Source organism: Centroberyx affinis, unplaced genomic scaffold (assembly GCF_046629955.1).
Source record: "Centroberyx affinis isolate AG114_WGS23_722 - 3 ecotype Tasmania unplaced genomic scaffold, CSIRO-AGI_Caff_v1 ptg000946l_1, whole genome shotgun sequence".
Classification (NCBI taxonomy): Eukaryota; Metazoa; Chordata; class Actinopteri; order Beryciformes; family Berycidae; genus Centroberyx; species Centroberyx affinis.
The window spans coordinates 15,859-32,020 of record NW_027279520.1 but is presented as its reverse complement, the minus strand read 5'-3'; the positions used below and the strand labels follow the sequence as shown (position 1 = coordinate 32,020).

The following is a 16,162-nucleotide window of genomic DNA, read 5'->3' as shown; positions in this document are numbered from 1 at the left end:
GAAGAATGGAACACCATGACAACTGCAGTAAACAAGCTTAAAGTAGCTCTGTTTATAACCTGACACACACACACACACACACACACACACACACACACACACACACACATACATACACACGGCATGGAGAAATGTGGACAGTAGGGAAACACTAAAGATTTGTACCGGATCTTATGTGGTTTGTTCTACTAAATGTGAGGTAAGAAATATAGTTTTTAAGCTTTATCTACTAGTAGTTTGAAATACATATACTACATAATATTCCATACATTATATTTTAAGGCTTTTAAGATTTTTGTGTCTTCGTTAGAGATTCCATGAATAGCTCAACCACAATGCATAGCTGTCAGTCTAGCACAACAGAAAATATTTCCTCTGAAGATACACAAAACCTGATGTGATAATTTTTTTATAGCATTTGTTGAATATACATAGATTCAGAGCTGGTGATGTCAATGAGCCAGCAGCACAGTCAGGAGCCAATGGGCAGTGTGTTCATCCAAAATGCCAACGTGTTGCACCCACGTCCCCACCACAAACTGTTGTTGCCCACTCGACGCTACAGAGGAGAACCCCCTACAGTTGCAGGTACAGGTGTGCTGGTCCTCTGTCCCAGCATCAGATAGAGCAGAAGATGTCCTGAGATAAATCATTTAACACTTCTCTGTCTCCTTTAATGGTCCCATTTTATCAAGTTTTCATGATTTTGTTTTCAAATACACTATGATTCAGGATATGAAAATGTTCTTCATGATGTTTTGCAAATAAATGTACTTAAGTTAAGTATTGAATTAGTTAGGTATTGATTAAATGAATATGAAGACAGACAGAACAGTCACAGTTGTGGACCCTGCTCCTCTAATTCAAACAAGGCAAACAAGGCTTTCCAGTTCAAATGCTGAAAACTTGCCTAATTGGAAGGATGTTAGCAAACATTTAGTGAGGTGAGCCAATCAGCAGCAAGTGCAGTTGCGTTTACTGGAGTTAGTCTGAAACAGACTGTAAAAATGGAAGGATTTTTCAAAATGCAATAACTCTAAATTTAACCACTCAAACATTTAAGTTTAGTTTATTTATTTAAGTTTTAGTTTATTTATTTAAGAAGGGACAATGCACATTAATTAACATGAGTACTTTAGTCCATCATGTAAAAGTGCCAGATTTAGCCGCACAGGCTAGCTTTCATCTGCAGTCCCTGTCAGTTGTCGCTTGTCATCCCCGTCTCCACCCCAATCTGTTCTGTCTGTCTCCACTTACATCTCTCTAATAAAGGAAAAGATCCCCCCACCAAAAAAAAACAATCTTGAAAAAACAAAACAAAATAGAAATTACCAGTATTGTCATTAACCATCTTTGATCATATGTATTTAAAATGAGAAAAATGTTGATTCCTATAATACGGCCCCTTTAACCTCCCACTCTTTCCCTCCCCAACCATCCTGTCTCCTGTCCCAGGATTGCTGCTCTACCCAGACACTCCTGCTAAGATGGAGACGACATCCCAAGAAGCTTTCTGCCCCAAGCCTGGAGCACAGCAAGAGAGAGGCAAAGGTCTGCAGTCTAACCTGAACCTGGAGGGTAAACCCGTCTTATCAGCTATTAGATAAGCTGCATGTGTGTATGTAAGAGTGTGTGGGTGCTGAAATGTGTGTGTGGGCATGCAAGGTTGTGTGTGAAGTTGTGTTTAGTGGATATGTGTATGTGTGTGTGAGTTGTGGAGAAGGATGGGGTGTGTGTGAAGACGGGAGAAGGGAAAGGTTGATGGGTTCTTCTTTCCTAAAAATGTTTCATTACAATTTTTAATTACTAAATCAAAAAGAGGTGAAAAATACAGTGAAAGAGGCAAAAATCAGTATAGTGTTAAATGTAAAGATGCTGACAGTCTGGCCTCTATGTCAAGGACCGCAAAATGGTCACAGTCACTTTCCTGAAAAACAAATTTTAATTTATTGTCCTACTAAAATTGAATTGTTAAACTTTGCCAGCAAAGTACTGTTTGAATAGGTTGCAACCTACAGCGTTAAACTAAATTAACTGCAATAAAATCACTGTTAAGATGTGAAACAGGCCCATGGTTAACTGATAATGACAATGAATGAAGGAAGACTGAGTAACGCAACTGCAAGAAGGTATCATGACAACTCTCACTCCTCAGGGTGAAGGATGGGACATTTATCATTTAGCTATATTGCATTAAAGGAATAGTTCACCCAAAAATGAAAATTCTGTCATCATCTACTCACCCTCATGCCAGTTGAATCACAGGTGAAGTTTGGCCATATAACACACAGGGAGGCTGCCAGCACAACTCCATAGCAGCCTTCTCCAAAACAACGGAAGTCAGTGGGGACCAGTTCTTCAGAGTTCCAAAAAGACCTACAGTATATTTACACCATAATTTAGTGCAAATCTTAACTACAGCTGATTGATTTGCAACAAATAATGGTGTATAGGTCTTTCTATTCACAGTGTGATTGTTTGGCTGTTTTTGTTTTGGAACTCTAAAGAACTGGTCCCCATTGACTTCAGTTGTTGTTGCTACGAAGTTGTGCTGGCAGCCTCCCTGTGTGTTATATGGACTAACAAATTTCACCTGTGTTTCATTTGGCATGAGGGTGAGTAGATGTTGACATAATTTTCATTTTTGGGTGAACTATTCCTTTAAACACTTACCAAGGTAATGGTCACCCTACAGGAGACCAGATCCTCCAGACCGCCCAGCGGGAGTCCCACCACTCTCGCCTCACATCCTCGGGACAAAGAGGAAGGAGGATCAACGACCCAGAGAGGGAACCAGGGGAGGATGAGCGAGAAGACAACAGTAATCAGGTTGGGGTGAAAGCGATGAATAATGGGGCAAAGGGAGAGCAAGAGAGGATGGATCTGCAGTCTCTGTACCAGACAGATTTCCCTCCTCCCTCCCCGACCTGCAGGAGGAGAACGCCGGCCCTCCCTCAGCCTGACAACATCGCCATCAACCCCGCCCTCAGGTGAGAGGGCTTTTGACAATATCACAGTTTACTATGGTTTCATGTGGACAATAACTCATCAATGTGTGTGTGTGTGTGTGTGTGCTGTTTCACAGGCTAGAGTTCAGGACAGTCCAGAGAGAGACTTATGCTGGTTGGCCTGTGATGAACCACAGGCGTCCCGGCAGACTGAGAACCACGTCGTCCGGGCAACCAAACACCACTTTTGAGTGACAGTCTATATCATCTATGCTGTACAGTTGAAATCATCTAGCGTGGACATTTCCCAAGAATTCAGAAACAAAATAATGTGCTTTATCTTATCTCTATGAACCTAAAATGTGCAAATGACTTCACATAAGTTCTTATTATACAATTTCCTATTTAGTGTCAGTACTGTACAACTCTATAATATGATAATAAATCCCAGTTTGCAGTTAGCTCTAAATATTTCCAAGCATAAGATGTGTTCATAATCACATAATCCAGGCCACAGTACTTTACAAAAACATGATTTAATAAACCAGTGAAAAACATGCACATCAGTGTTGGCTTTGAGTTGCTTCAATAATTACACAGGCATAAAACCGTCAATTTACTGTTATGCACAAAATTTTACTGTTATACACTAAACATATTGGTAGTTTAACAGTCTGATATAATGTAACATGTACTGCACTACTACAATGAAGTGTTTCTCAGTCTCTCTAGCAAAATAAGGTCAGGGGTTAGGAATTTTTTTCATGTTTCTGCATCCATTATGTCTTATTTACACTAAAAACAACTAAAGCATGACTTTGGTTCTTCCATGGGTTTGACATGACTGTTAGCTAGAGAAACAGATAGCTAGAGGACTATATGGTCGATGTGTTCCCTGTCCCTCTTTCCTCCCTCCCCCTCTCTTATGCATATCCATTCCTCTGTGTGTGTGTGTGTGTTTGTGTCTGTACCTCTATGGAACAGGATCCATGTGACCATTATGCCGATAGACATCCAATCAGAGACCTCACATCACTCGAATGACTCTATCCATTTGTCTATCACTTTTTCAGCTCATGCCTCCTGTCCCCTGCATATGTTGGGGTTGCTTTCATCCTACTATTCTGATTAGCTGACAGCAGTGCTCTCTGCGTCGTTGTCCAATAGAAGACTGTGGATCATTAGAATCAGCCAATCACAACAGAGATATCTCATCCCTTACTGTCAGCCCCTCTATTCCCTGAATGAGCAGAAAAACCTCTTATGCACCTCTGCTGGAAGCTTACAAAAGCAATGATGGGACTTTTAGGGATTAATTTGCTTTCAGTTGTATTACAGAGGGATGAGAATAGATGTAATTGTCATCCTCTCTATTTTTAATTCCTGCACTTACCTGTTGACATAGGATGACTTAAGAGTTAATTCCAGATTTGAAAACATCATGTTTGTGTCCTGCTAGTAAAAATTCTGCTGTTAAAAGCACCAGCATGAGACAATAAAATATTTGCTCACAATGGTAGTTCACCAATTTAGTACTGATAATTCTAACAATTTAAGAAATATGTTAATTATTCAGTGTGATTTAGTAAATTTAATTTAGTTGCTTTATTTTACTCTAATTGTTATATCAATGCTACTGAGGAATCTCCTCTCTTCAGTACAATCTCTTCTCTCAGTTTCTTCTCACATATCAGCTGATGAAACTCCCAGCGGAGAGCTCAGTTTGATGACAGCTTGTGGGCAGATGATGTGCACACAGACCAGGCTTTGCTGCACATGTAGCCTTTGGATAGCGCTTGATGAAGTAATTCAAACACCAGATCTTCAACATTTTATATCCATGACTTGAGGCATACTTGTGGTCAGTCTGAGAGACAACAATCCTCCCAGTGACTCATGACTGAAACATCATCTGCTTCAGGTGGAGGGACTGGGGATTGTAGCTGCTTAAGTGAGACTTCAGCATAGAAAAAGAAAACAACAGAATGTTAGAAATCTGGGTCATTACATCATACCTGAGCCACTCTGATGACTAACTTTATTGCACTATATCAAAAGACTGACTCCCTGAATGGTCTAATAATCTTGTGCTCGTCTGTATGGTATGTGTTGAGGAGATTTATGTATTTTTAGTGTTTTCATTGTAAACCCTGTCTGCAAACCAAATCTACATCACAAAACAATGTTTTGTTTTGAAAATATGTAATTGAAAAGTCAGGAAAATAGTGTTAGTATGTTTCAATGGAATTCAGGTTGCCAATTATAAGTTACATTTTACAGTACAATCAGCCTGCATTTAAACGTACCACAAATGACAAAAACATATTTTTTAATGGAATTTTGGCTTTATGAGAAAGTGGGTGGGAATTGTTGCTTGTTGGATGCTTTGTCCCAAGTGAACTTTTGTTTTGGTTATGGCTCTGGATTTTTTATTACCAAGTAATTATACAGCAAATAATTATACAGCAGTGCTGCTTTGCTAGTGGCAAAGCAGCACATAAAACATAAAATTTGGGCTTACAACCAAATGTTACCCATGATAGCCGTGAAGGAAAGAACTCCATTTGTTTTCACCATAGTCCTTTTAATTTCTGGATTAGGAGGTTGAGAATTTATATCAAAATGACAGTGACATACTGTTGTGTTAAACTCATTTATTTTCTTTCTGTTTCCCCCTGCTGCAGGCAGCCAGTATGGGACAGCCAGTATGGGACAGCCCCTTGGTCAGCGGCTTCGTACAAATTTAAACTATGTAGCTCCACAAATCTACATCAGTACAAACATTTGCATGACTTATGGAGTCTAGTTTGTTAGACTGCCCATCTGGGGAAAGCAAACAAGATTCAAACAACGTGACAAGATTGTAATATTCCTCAGATTAACATGTAGGCAGATTTCAAAACTGGCAGGTCACACCTACTGATGTGTTTTAAAACAATTCCCCTTTTCCATTTGGTTGCAGCTTCAGCTTTTAAGGCTTTTGTTGTCACTTACTACTGGTCATGTTTTCACAGAAAAGGCAGATCTGTGAAGGATTGACATGCACAGCACAGGTCTCATCACATCTTATATACATAAAAAACGGCATTGCTGTACCACACTCCATTTCACTGCCCACTTGGTATCACCCCCCCCCCCCCCCCCCCCTCTGAAATGTCTGCATGGAGGAAAACAGCTAGTGTGTGGATCAAAACATCTGTCACAGACTTGCTTTGATCCTATCGTGAAATCAGTTTTGACTTTCTTCATCTCAAGCTGTGAATACAGACTTCATCTCCTGTCCCTGTGCCTGTTCCTGTCCGCGTGTCTTCTGTCCTCCCTCTCTCTCTCTCCGCTCCTGTCCTTGTCTCTGTAGAAATCCCTGTCTCTGCCCCGGTCCCGGTCCTCCCTCCTCCCTCTGCTCCCCCACTCAGTGTCTCTGTCGTGGTGTCTCGGAGACGGTGCTCGGTCCCTCTCTCTGTGCCGGTCCTCCCTCTCTCTCGCCCCCCCTCTGTCCCACTCTCTCCCGCCGCCTGACCAGTCAGGCACCGAGGAGACTCCGAGGTTGATGGGCTTGCGGAAAGGTCTGTCTCTCCCACCAAAGCGCAGCTGTCCGGACTCTTTCTTCCCTCCTTGCCCGCCACCTAGCCGCCGTGGCACCCATCCCTTGAGCGTCCTCTCCTGCTCAAAATCCACAAACAGCTCGTGTTGGTCCACCACTAACTTATTGGCGTCTCTGCGGGCCCGGACGACGGACCGCTCCTCTTTGTACTCAATGAACGCGTATCCTTTGGAGAAGCCGGTGATGATGTCTCTCACCAGTCGCAGCCGCTGGATGTCTCCGTATTTGGAAAACACTTCGTGCAGTTTATCCTCGGTTGTCTGGGGGTTCAAGCGGGCGACGAACAGGGTGAGGAGCGGGTCCCCGACAACGCCTTTGTTTGGCTTGTATCGGGCCACCATAGCCCTCCATACGGCCCGGTCATGGGGCTCCACATCGGTGCCGTCGATACTGCCAGCTTTCAGCGGGTCGTACACCTTCGCTATCGGACTCCAGTCGCTCATTTTCGGCCAACTTAAATAACAGTTCTCCGTTCACGTTTCGGGATACATCTACGACCTTTCTGGCTGCTAACTTCACTCCATTAATCACGAATAAACGAAGTGAAGCCAGAGATAACCTATCTTTCTTCTTCTTCAATGTTTTGCTTCTGCCTCCTCTCGAAATCAAACGAACGGAACGTGCAACAGTGCGTGCATCAACAAAAATATTCCGTACGGAACCGAAACCTGCTGTTCCTTTTGAAAATGGTTCCTACTCAATCAGTGATGCGATTAACCCCAACGGCCTCACGATGTCGCTATTCCTCTGTACAATATTTATCATTTGTACAACGCAAGTACTGTACATACAAGGATAACACCGGTGTAGTTGTACTTGTTCCTATCGCCATTATTACCACTGAAGTCTATTTGCCAGGAGCTACTACTGTCTGTCCAAATATAGAACCTCCTTGGTCTGTCCTACTGTTTGCCTGAACTCCCGGAAGTCATAGGCTCCCATTGTTTTCAAAAATACATTAAATAACTAAAATAATTGATTAACAGGCTACATCATGTTGCACATGTATTGCACTTTTCCCTAACATTCAACCAAATATGTACTATGTCATATTTGCCAGTACGGTACAGCTTCATAATATGATTGTCAACTTATGGATGTACATGTTACCAACCAAAGTATGTGTGAACAGTGATAACACAGGGCACAACACTTTACAAAAACATTATTTAATAAAACAGTGAAAAACACAAACATCTGTTCTGGCTCCACACTGAATCAATAATTACAAAAGCGTAAAGATGCTGTCAATTCACTGCTATGTACAGTTATCATGTTGGTAGTTTATCAATCTGTTATTTGTTCATCTCTGCTGAGATGAACAAAGTCTTCCCCAGTCTCTACTACTATTCAAAATGTAATTTGAATTACATTGTACAGTGGGTAACTGCATGTGTCTGGTCTGCAGTTCTGCTTATAGCAAGATTCAAATGTTCTTTCTGGCTGATTGCTCTTGTCTTTCATATCACACTAATTCTGATGAGGATGGGCAATCTTGCACTTCAGCTCTGCTCTCTAACCATCAGTTGTTTCCGACTGCCATTACATGTCTTCCACACTCCATTTGTAAGCTTCCTCCTGCACTGCCTTTTTATCCGCCATCCTGGTGTAGCGCTTCTTTTCAAAACCATTGGACCTGGGAGACACACACAAAAAAATGTTTACCAATGTTTTTTTTATTTTTAAATCATGGAGTGGGTATCCCACCCTCAAGTATGCAAGATATTTTTTTTTTTCAAGACCAAAATGTAACAATTTTAACAGCAAATAAAGAACATATGGTCACAATCAACACATTACAATTGTGTCACATGTACTCACTCACTCACACACACACACACACTATACCTGTCAACCCCATCCCAGCGATAGCCTGGTAGAATATTGAAACGGTTTGGAGGCGGCGCTGGGCCTTTATACCGTGGTTTCTCTGCAAAACAAAAACAGCAAGTTTGAGCAGCTTAAAACTTTATACCAGTTGGTGGTAACCAACCATTTTTGCTGCAGTCACCTCAGTGAACAAAGTATCTCACCTTTGACACCTTGCAACTTCACATTGCGGTCCTTTTTTCGTCGGAGCATAGCAGCCATTGGATCTCCCTCCCTTTCCTGCTCTCTCAGCATGCGGTCAAGATCCTCGTCATCACAGTGACGTGCCAGCGGCTTCTGGACTTCATGCAGTGCGTCCACAATTTTCTGCTGATGCATCTGGCCCTGAGCCAGCCTATAAACACACATTGATTTTAAACAGAAACAAGTATGCACATCATAACACATTTCAATACTTATCTACACACGAGGATACTCAGTATCAGCCTTCTCAAATGTGTAAAAATATGTTGGAGTCTTACCCTTTTCCCCATTGAGCGTATTTCTCATCCTTTGCCGATTTCTCTCCAGCTTTCCTCCTCTGTTCTTCTCTCTCTGAATCTAAATCCCTCTTTTTACCACTCTTGTCTCTGAACACAGTCTGGGCATTGCGGGAGTCATCTGGTGAGAGCAAGTAAATGGGTTTAAAACATCATCGCAGTTTTCATTCAGCTTAACACGGATTAAACAGAACTATGACTATACTTAGAATCTAGAACCATTTGGGACTATGCATGTGTCGTGCAGATAGTGTGTGATAGAAAGTCTTCTGTGCTTTGCAATCAACAGCTATGTAGCAAAGTATCTTAAGAGAAAAGCTGAGCTGACCTTCTAGTGTCAGGTTGTTTTTCTCTCTGCGTCGGTTCTCCTCCTGCTCTTTCCTTAGAACATCTATGGAAACCAGACCTGCCTTCGCTCCAGAAAGCATCCTCGGGCCCTGAAAACAAGGAATCAAAACAACATGGTTCCATTCAGTTTTTCACTGAAGAGACACTAAATTATTAGGCAAAGGAGGTTTCCAACTCCAGCTGAACTAGCATCATTTGCTCACCTGTGATTGGCCAGACCTGCGAGGAGGAGACAGATCGTCGTCTGAAGCCCTTCCAGTCTGTGTTCGCCTCCTGGGCGGTGATTGGTCAGAATCAGAGCCTCGTCTTGTTTTTGACCGCCTCCTCGGAGGGGATTGGTCAGAGTCTGACGCTCCACCCTTTAGTGGCTTTTTCCTCGGAGGGGACTGGTCAGAGTCCGAGTCATGCCTGGTCTGAGCCCTCTTTGCCAGCGGTGACTGATGAGCATCAGGTGAACGCTTTTGACTTGAGAATGATGAGTTGGGTTTTCTCCTGACTGGGGATGAATCTGACAAAGAAAACCATATTCAAATACTTCACTAAATGCTTCATCAAACACTTAACCAAAAGTTCTTTTCACATCTGCAAGCTCAGTTATTAGAACAATTGGAAGATGAAGGGCCGGCAATAAGTTCAGGTAGAGCCCAGATTCAGACTCACTTACCTCTGCTTTGCACCTTCCAAGATTTCCCCGATTGTTGTCTCTTGGGGGACAGGTCTGGTGAGTCATGACGACGTCTCCTGGGAGGTGACACGTCCGCCGAGTCATGCTGGGTCTTTCTGACAGGCCCTGCCTCTTCCGAATCATGTCTGCTCCTTCTGAATGATGTGGGCTCTGGCGAATCGTGGCGAGTGCTACTCGATGCCGCAGGCTCTGGAAATTCCTCGTCCTCTTCATCAGCTACCAGGGGAGAAGACTCAACTTACATTCTTCACCACACAGACACTTCTCACTCTCTCTCTTTCCCAAACACATCAGTTCATTACCTGCCATCACTTTCCACTTGTTGCTGGTTCTGAAGGCTTCTAGCTGTTTCACCTCCTCTGGCCGATCATCAATCACTTCAGCAATCTGAGTAGACAAACACAAGCATGTCAAGTTTTACTCTGTAAATAACTTTTCTGCCGTTCAATAAACCAATTAAACTACAAATTGATATCTTGAATGTTTTTTTTGACTAGCAAACAACGCACCACTCAAAACAGGGTTTCATTTAGATATTCATCCCAGAGTTAGATAGCAAAATGCTAAGCATAATGCATAGTATGAAATGCTCAGAGGCCCGATGCATCAGACAATTTACATTATGAGATTTAAAAATAACAAAATTTCCACTCTTCATTTTGCCCCGTCTGATCCCAGACATGTCCGAATGGAATCATTAACAAGTCAAATACATGGCATTTATTTAATGTTTACAGTATAAATGAATGAGAAGCCACCCACCAGCTAGCGGGCTAACCACTGCATGTTAAGGGAATGGATGCAGACTATTTTTTAACTAGCAGCCAGCTAGCTAACGTTAGCGAACTCACCACTGGAGCTTCCTCTTCGTCCTCCTCAAACTCATTCTCCTCTTTAGTCATCATCTGTTTCCAGTCTATATCATCGTCCACTATTTTTAGCCTTGGATAATATGAGATGTAAATAAGAGTTACACATTAGTTAATTCACGAGTTGACAACGAAGGAAAAGTAGCGCTAGTTGGCTAAAGTTAAACGGCTAACAGGACTGCCGGAACAACCGGCAATAAATCTATTAAAATATTATCACGACTCACCGTTTCTCGGGAACCTTACTCCGTTTCTTTTTAACCTTCCCCTTCGACTTCTTCACATCGTCGTCAGCGGATAAATAACGCTTTAGGTACTCAGCTTTAGATAGCTCGGCTCCTTTGCTGCTACCAGTGGAAGCGGCCATCATTAAGCACCACTGTTGTCGGAAACTACGGATGACCCTGAGGGACAAACACTTACTCATATACAGGCTCGAACAGTACAAGGTGAAATACATGAATTACAATGACTTACAGTGTTTTATAGCATTGTTTGTCGCCGTTTCACGTTTCCCTTACATGTCCCCTTGCACCCACTACTACCACACAGACAAAGACATGCATAATACACTTATATTGCATTGATTTTTACGAGTCTTTTGAGCATAACATCTTATCAGAAAATAGAGAGTGCTCCATGTTTTAAAATTACAGTTGTTTTAAGGTGTTGCAAGCGTTCAGTGACAATAAGAGTACCAGATTATTTAATACACTAAATGTAAAGGAATCATAGCATGCAATCTGTGGCAAGTAGATGCTTAGTCTTAATTTGTGGACCCCAGTTGCATCTATGTAATAACTCTTGACTTTTGTGAACTCCTTAACAGTTACACTAACAACTTAACACTAAAACACTAACTGTATGTTGTGATTCTCAATTTTCAAACACAATCACCTTATTCTCTAGCAATTATAGAGTTTGTGTGTTGTGTGATAGTAGGCCTATACTCTCATTCAACCAATTATGTTTCACCAGTGACCAAAGGTAAGTATCAAATTTGAATTGTAAAAATGTTTTATATAGGTATTGTACAGTTATTTACACATTTTAAGAAGTGAAAGGCAATGCGTTGCTTTTATGAGAGTTGCTTTATTAAATAAATGCTGCAGCATCTACAGTAAGATTTGCATGGCAACTTATACAGTATATTCATATACATACAGCTGTTTGGGCCTCTGCCTGAAAATTTGTGCTGCTACATTTTGCCATTCGTCTTCATTCTACATCTTCCAACAATGTTAAGAAACCATCTTCCATTATTTAAGTGCACTCAGGAGGAAGGGAGGGACGAGAGGAGAGAAAAAGAGACAGATGCAAGCTGATCATGACACGATCATGAGATGTGACGTTACTGCAGGGACGTCTGTGGATGTGGAAAGATGTCGAGACGTGTGTGTGTGTGTGTGTGTGTGTGTCAGTGTAAGGATAGCCCTCAGCTGTGTGTGTGACAGAAGAAGAGAAGCAGACAAACGATCCAGGAGCAGGAGGTCTTCAGGAACATGCTGACAGCTGAACATGGAAGAAGATGTTCTGCAGAGAAAGAAAAGTAAGATGTAAACTACTGACAAAAATCTCTCACCCATGTCTTTGACTCCCACTCTTTTATTCACATATTCTCATTTACATTCACTCACTCAAATCCATACAACAGGGTTGGGGTCAATTCATGAATGAACTCATCTCATCAATTCCAATTTGACTGAGGAACTGGAATTGGATTTGAAAAAAACAATAAATAAAATTGGAATTTCAGGAAGTTTAATTTAATTCAATGAAATTCTGTGAAATTTTCTTACCACATATCTGAGGTTATATATTATCACTACTGAATATCCTAAAATGTTTAAGGAACCTTTCAGGTGGTATTTGATGCATAACATGTAATCTTAATACATACATTATGATTGAATGCATTTGATTTGTTTAACTGTCTTTTATTTGATTCATAATGTTGAGGAATTTCATAGAATTTAATAGAATTCAATTCTGTTTCATGTCATTCCCATTCAATTCCAGTTGTGTTTCCTTAGAGCTGGGCTCAATTCCAATTCCAACTCCAGGAATTTAATTGGAATTTACCATGCATTCTCAATTCAATTCATGAATGGCCCCAACCCTGCCACACACACATACACACACACACACACACACACACACACACATTCAATCCACCTACCTCTCTCTACGTAGACAGAGGCAACCACCTTGGATATTTTGCATATGTAGGTGGTGTTGTATGGGAGTGTGTGTGTAAAGCCGGAGAGCGTCATCCGGTAGCCATGAGGTTCCAGCTCCTCCACGTAGCTCTGGTCTTTAAACTGCACATCTGCGGCCGAGCCTGAGACATTGGTGTTAATGAGGGTCTCTTTGGATCCAGAGGACCAGGAGAACTCATAGCTGTTGTACTGGCTGGGTTTGGGATTGATGCGACAGTCCACTCTCAGGTCCTCGTCATCCTCAACGCACACTGTTATCAAATCGCACAGTACTGGGACCAGCAACACTGGGGCAAAGCACAGAGGGAGGTGAGAAATGCAGAAAAGTTAGCATCAAGGATGTAGAGACATATTTATTTATTTAAAACTCTTTATTATATTATATCACTGGGTTATTCAATAAACAGAGGATAGGGGCCTCTAAATACCAGTGTGGAAAATATGTTTCTTGTAAACTATTCTCACCTCCCAGGACTCCATAGACAAACAGAGACTTGACCATGATGGAGATACACCCATCCAACTTGGTGTGTGTGTGTGTTTGTGTATGCGGATGAGAAGAAAGAAAGAGAGAGAAAGGGGAGAAAGAAAAGCAATTACATAGAGCATGTCACATTAATTCTAATGCAAGATCAAGAAATTGTTTTCAAATGTCTCATTCAGATCATGTACATTATGTTAACATGAATTCAGACATCACCAATATTTTTGTCACTTTGACAAAGTGTGTGTGCGTGTGTGAGCATGTGTCACTGTGTTTGTGTTTTTCTGTCTATCTGCCCATATCTGTAACAGCAAATATAAGTATTCAAATGCTTAGCAGTGACACTCACTCACACACAGAGTTAAGGTTAATCTAAATTCCTTTAAATGTCCTCGAGACGTCTCTACTTGGCTCAAATCCTCCTGTGGCCGATTCAGTTGATTGGACATGATGTAAAACGAAAGATGTTTCCTCCTTTCAGTTGAAGCATCTGTTTGCAATACTATCCCACAGATGTTTGTCATCATTTCTATTACCCCAGTGTCACATTTACCAGTGTTTAAAGCCTAAATATTACGTACTGCGCATAGTTATTTCCTGTTACCTCGCCCTGCATAGCTCTGTCCTCTAGCATATTCCACGTCTTTATAAATAATGCATTCGGATACACCCCGAGTCCTCAAATCTTTTCCCCCAGCTTCAATGTCTTTGAGGAGCCTTACCTCCGTCAGGGCTGGGTGATGGAGCAACTTCTGTCTGCCTGCTCTTGTCTGGCCTGGATGTTTATAGCGGCTGGCAGCCTGGGCAGTGTGTGTCTCACTGCTGCTGTGGTACCTGCTCTGGTGTAGCACTGCAGAGTGTCACACTTGTGAAAGAAGGTGGGAGGGAAACAGAGAGATGGAGCAAGAGTGGGAGGGATAAGGGCAGACCGGAGAGTGCTGATTCGTCTTTCTCCTCTGCAGTGTGTGTCTGATAGAGGACACCAGGCAGGCAGGCAGGCAGGCAGGCTGTGTGCAGAAGTGAAACTCATCATTTTTAACAGCAGGGTGTTATGACCTTGTCTCCTTTCCTCCTCGGTCCTCTCCTCACCTTTGTCTCATTTCCTCAGCTCTCCTGTCCTCCTCTCTTGCCCTTCATGTCTCGCCATGCAGTAGTCTCTTAGCCTTACTTCTGTTAGATGCTATTAGATGGGTTTCACAGAGATTCACTTACTGTGCTCTGAATCACATGCAGCCTCCCATCTGCATCACAATGCATATCTTACTGTAATTTATAAAGGAATGGCCCCCTTAAATCTGCTTTTATTAATAACACAAGAGATTGTCATTTTAATTTCCATCATTCCTGTACTGTGTAAATGCATACCCCATAGAATTTGTGATGCCCCAGAAATTTCATGTCATGTTGTTGTCAACGCCTTATGTAGCACGACTCAATGTCTCCACCTAAAGGGCGATGAATGGGATTTCACAAAGCAAGCAGAGGATTCATGGGCTTCATGACAAGGTGCCTGTATCAAGATACATGTATGTGTCATTAGTTTACACAGTAGCATTATCTCTTTTACTTACATTTGTAACTGCTATATCTAGATAGAAAATGCATTGAGAAATTAGGGATTTCACACCATGGAATGCATCCACATCATCCCACTAATGCCCACTTTTTTGAGAGGAGAGTGAGAGGTAAAAGCCAAATGCTGACACCTTGGAGTCAGCAGTACCAAATATGAACTATGAAAACAATTGAAGAAATTCTTGTTACTGTGTAGCAACACCTTAAGTGAAACTTATTGCAGATAAACCTATGGAAAATAATAATAAAACAATATTATATTTGCAAATTTAAAGAGTTACCTGGATGAAACTAAAGAGTTACCCATGGATACACCAGGGTCCCGTCTGTCAGCAGCATGGTGGGCTTGCGTGCATTAATCTTAACAAATAGAATACAGAGAGAGAGAAGAATACAGAAGAATTAGCCAGATGTTTGTTGTCCACTTTCCTTTTTGCCTATATGGCCAGAAAGTGTGGACTTGTATTTAAGTTACAAAACTGATGACTTGAAACATGAAAGGCAAGTGACTTGAGATTTGACATTAACTTGCAGTAATGACTTGAAATGTCAGTACTTGTCTTCGATGCAATGAATGAATTTGTATTTGATAATTTAGCTGTGCCTTGCTGTCTATAGCAGCACATCGATGTGGTTTCTGGCTTCTGGTTGATCAGCAGTAACAATGTGGCTTGCTATAAGACTGGATGCAGCAAGGTGGTGGAGTGGCTTTCACTTCACTGTGGTTTGGCATTTTGTTAATTCAATTCCAAATAGCAAAAAACATCCAAAAATTAATAAACACCTATTTTAAATTCCATGTCACTGAGTCTGAACAGGATAAACAGATTTGGACAAACTATATGGGCCTTGGGGCACCGTAGTCAGGGGACTAGGGGTATGAACACCAATTAAGGGCCCCAACCTAAGGGAGGGTCCCTATAAGTATCTGGCCTAAAATGCCTTTTGTGGTCCTCAAGTGCATATTTATAAATATTCTATATTTTTATTTCACATTGTTATTGTTAAATCTGCAAACTAGACCCAGCTCTTTAGTGAACACCTTCTCACCTGATGGACTGTGT

General features: G+C 41.6%; 3 protein-coding genes across 3 annotated transcripts; all 3 read right to left on the bottom strand.

Moving 5' to 3' along the window:
* Positions 1-6,092: 6,092 nt before the first annotated feature.
* Positions 6,093-7,153, bottom strand: snrnp35 (small nuclear ribonucleoprotein 35 (U11/U12)). The gene has a single exon (XM_071521968.1). The coding sequence runs from the start codon at positions 6,990-6,992 to the stop codon at positions 6,219-6,221; it is 774 nt and encodes a 257-aa protein (XP_071378069.1). The 5' UTR covers positions 6,993-7,153; the 3' UTR covers positions 6,093-6,218.
* A 582-nt stretch (positions 7,154-7,735) lies between these two features.
* Positions 7,736-11,187, bottom strand: bud13 (BUD13 homolog). Its single transcript, XM_071521964.1, has 10 exons — positions 11,048-11,187; positions 10,803-10,893; positions 10,254-10,338; positions 9,931-10,167; positions 9,470-9,774; positions 9,247-9,355; positions 8,901-9,039; positions 8,583-8,773; positions 8,398-8,479; positions 7,736-8,185 (listed from the first exon to the last, which is right to left on the bottom strand). The coding sequence occupies exons 1-10, from the start codon at positions 11,185-11,187 to the stop codon at positions 8,092-8,094; spliced, it is 1,473 nt and encodes a 490-aa protein (XP_071378065.1). The 3' UTR covers positions 7,736-8,091.
* Positions 11,188-11,909: 722 nt separating this feature from the next.
* LOC139646071 (uncharacterized) lies at positions 11,910-13,558 on the bottom strand. Its single transcript, XM_071521974.1, has 3 exons — positions 13,505-13,558; positions 13,000-13,326; positions 11,910-12,353 (listed from the first exon to the last, which is right to left on the bottom strand). The coding sequence occupies exons 1-3, from the start codon at positions 13,539-13,541 to the stop codon at positions 12,256-12,258; spliced, it is 462 nt and encodes a 153-aa protein (XP_071378075.1). The 5' UTR covers positions 13,542-13,558; the 3' UTR covers positions 11,910-12,255.
* Positions 13,559-16,162: the final 2,604 nt, after the last annotated feature.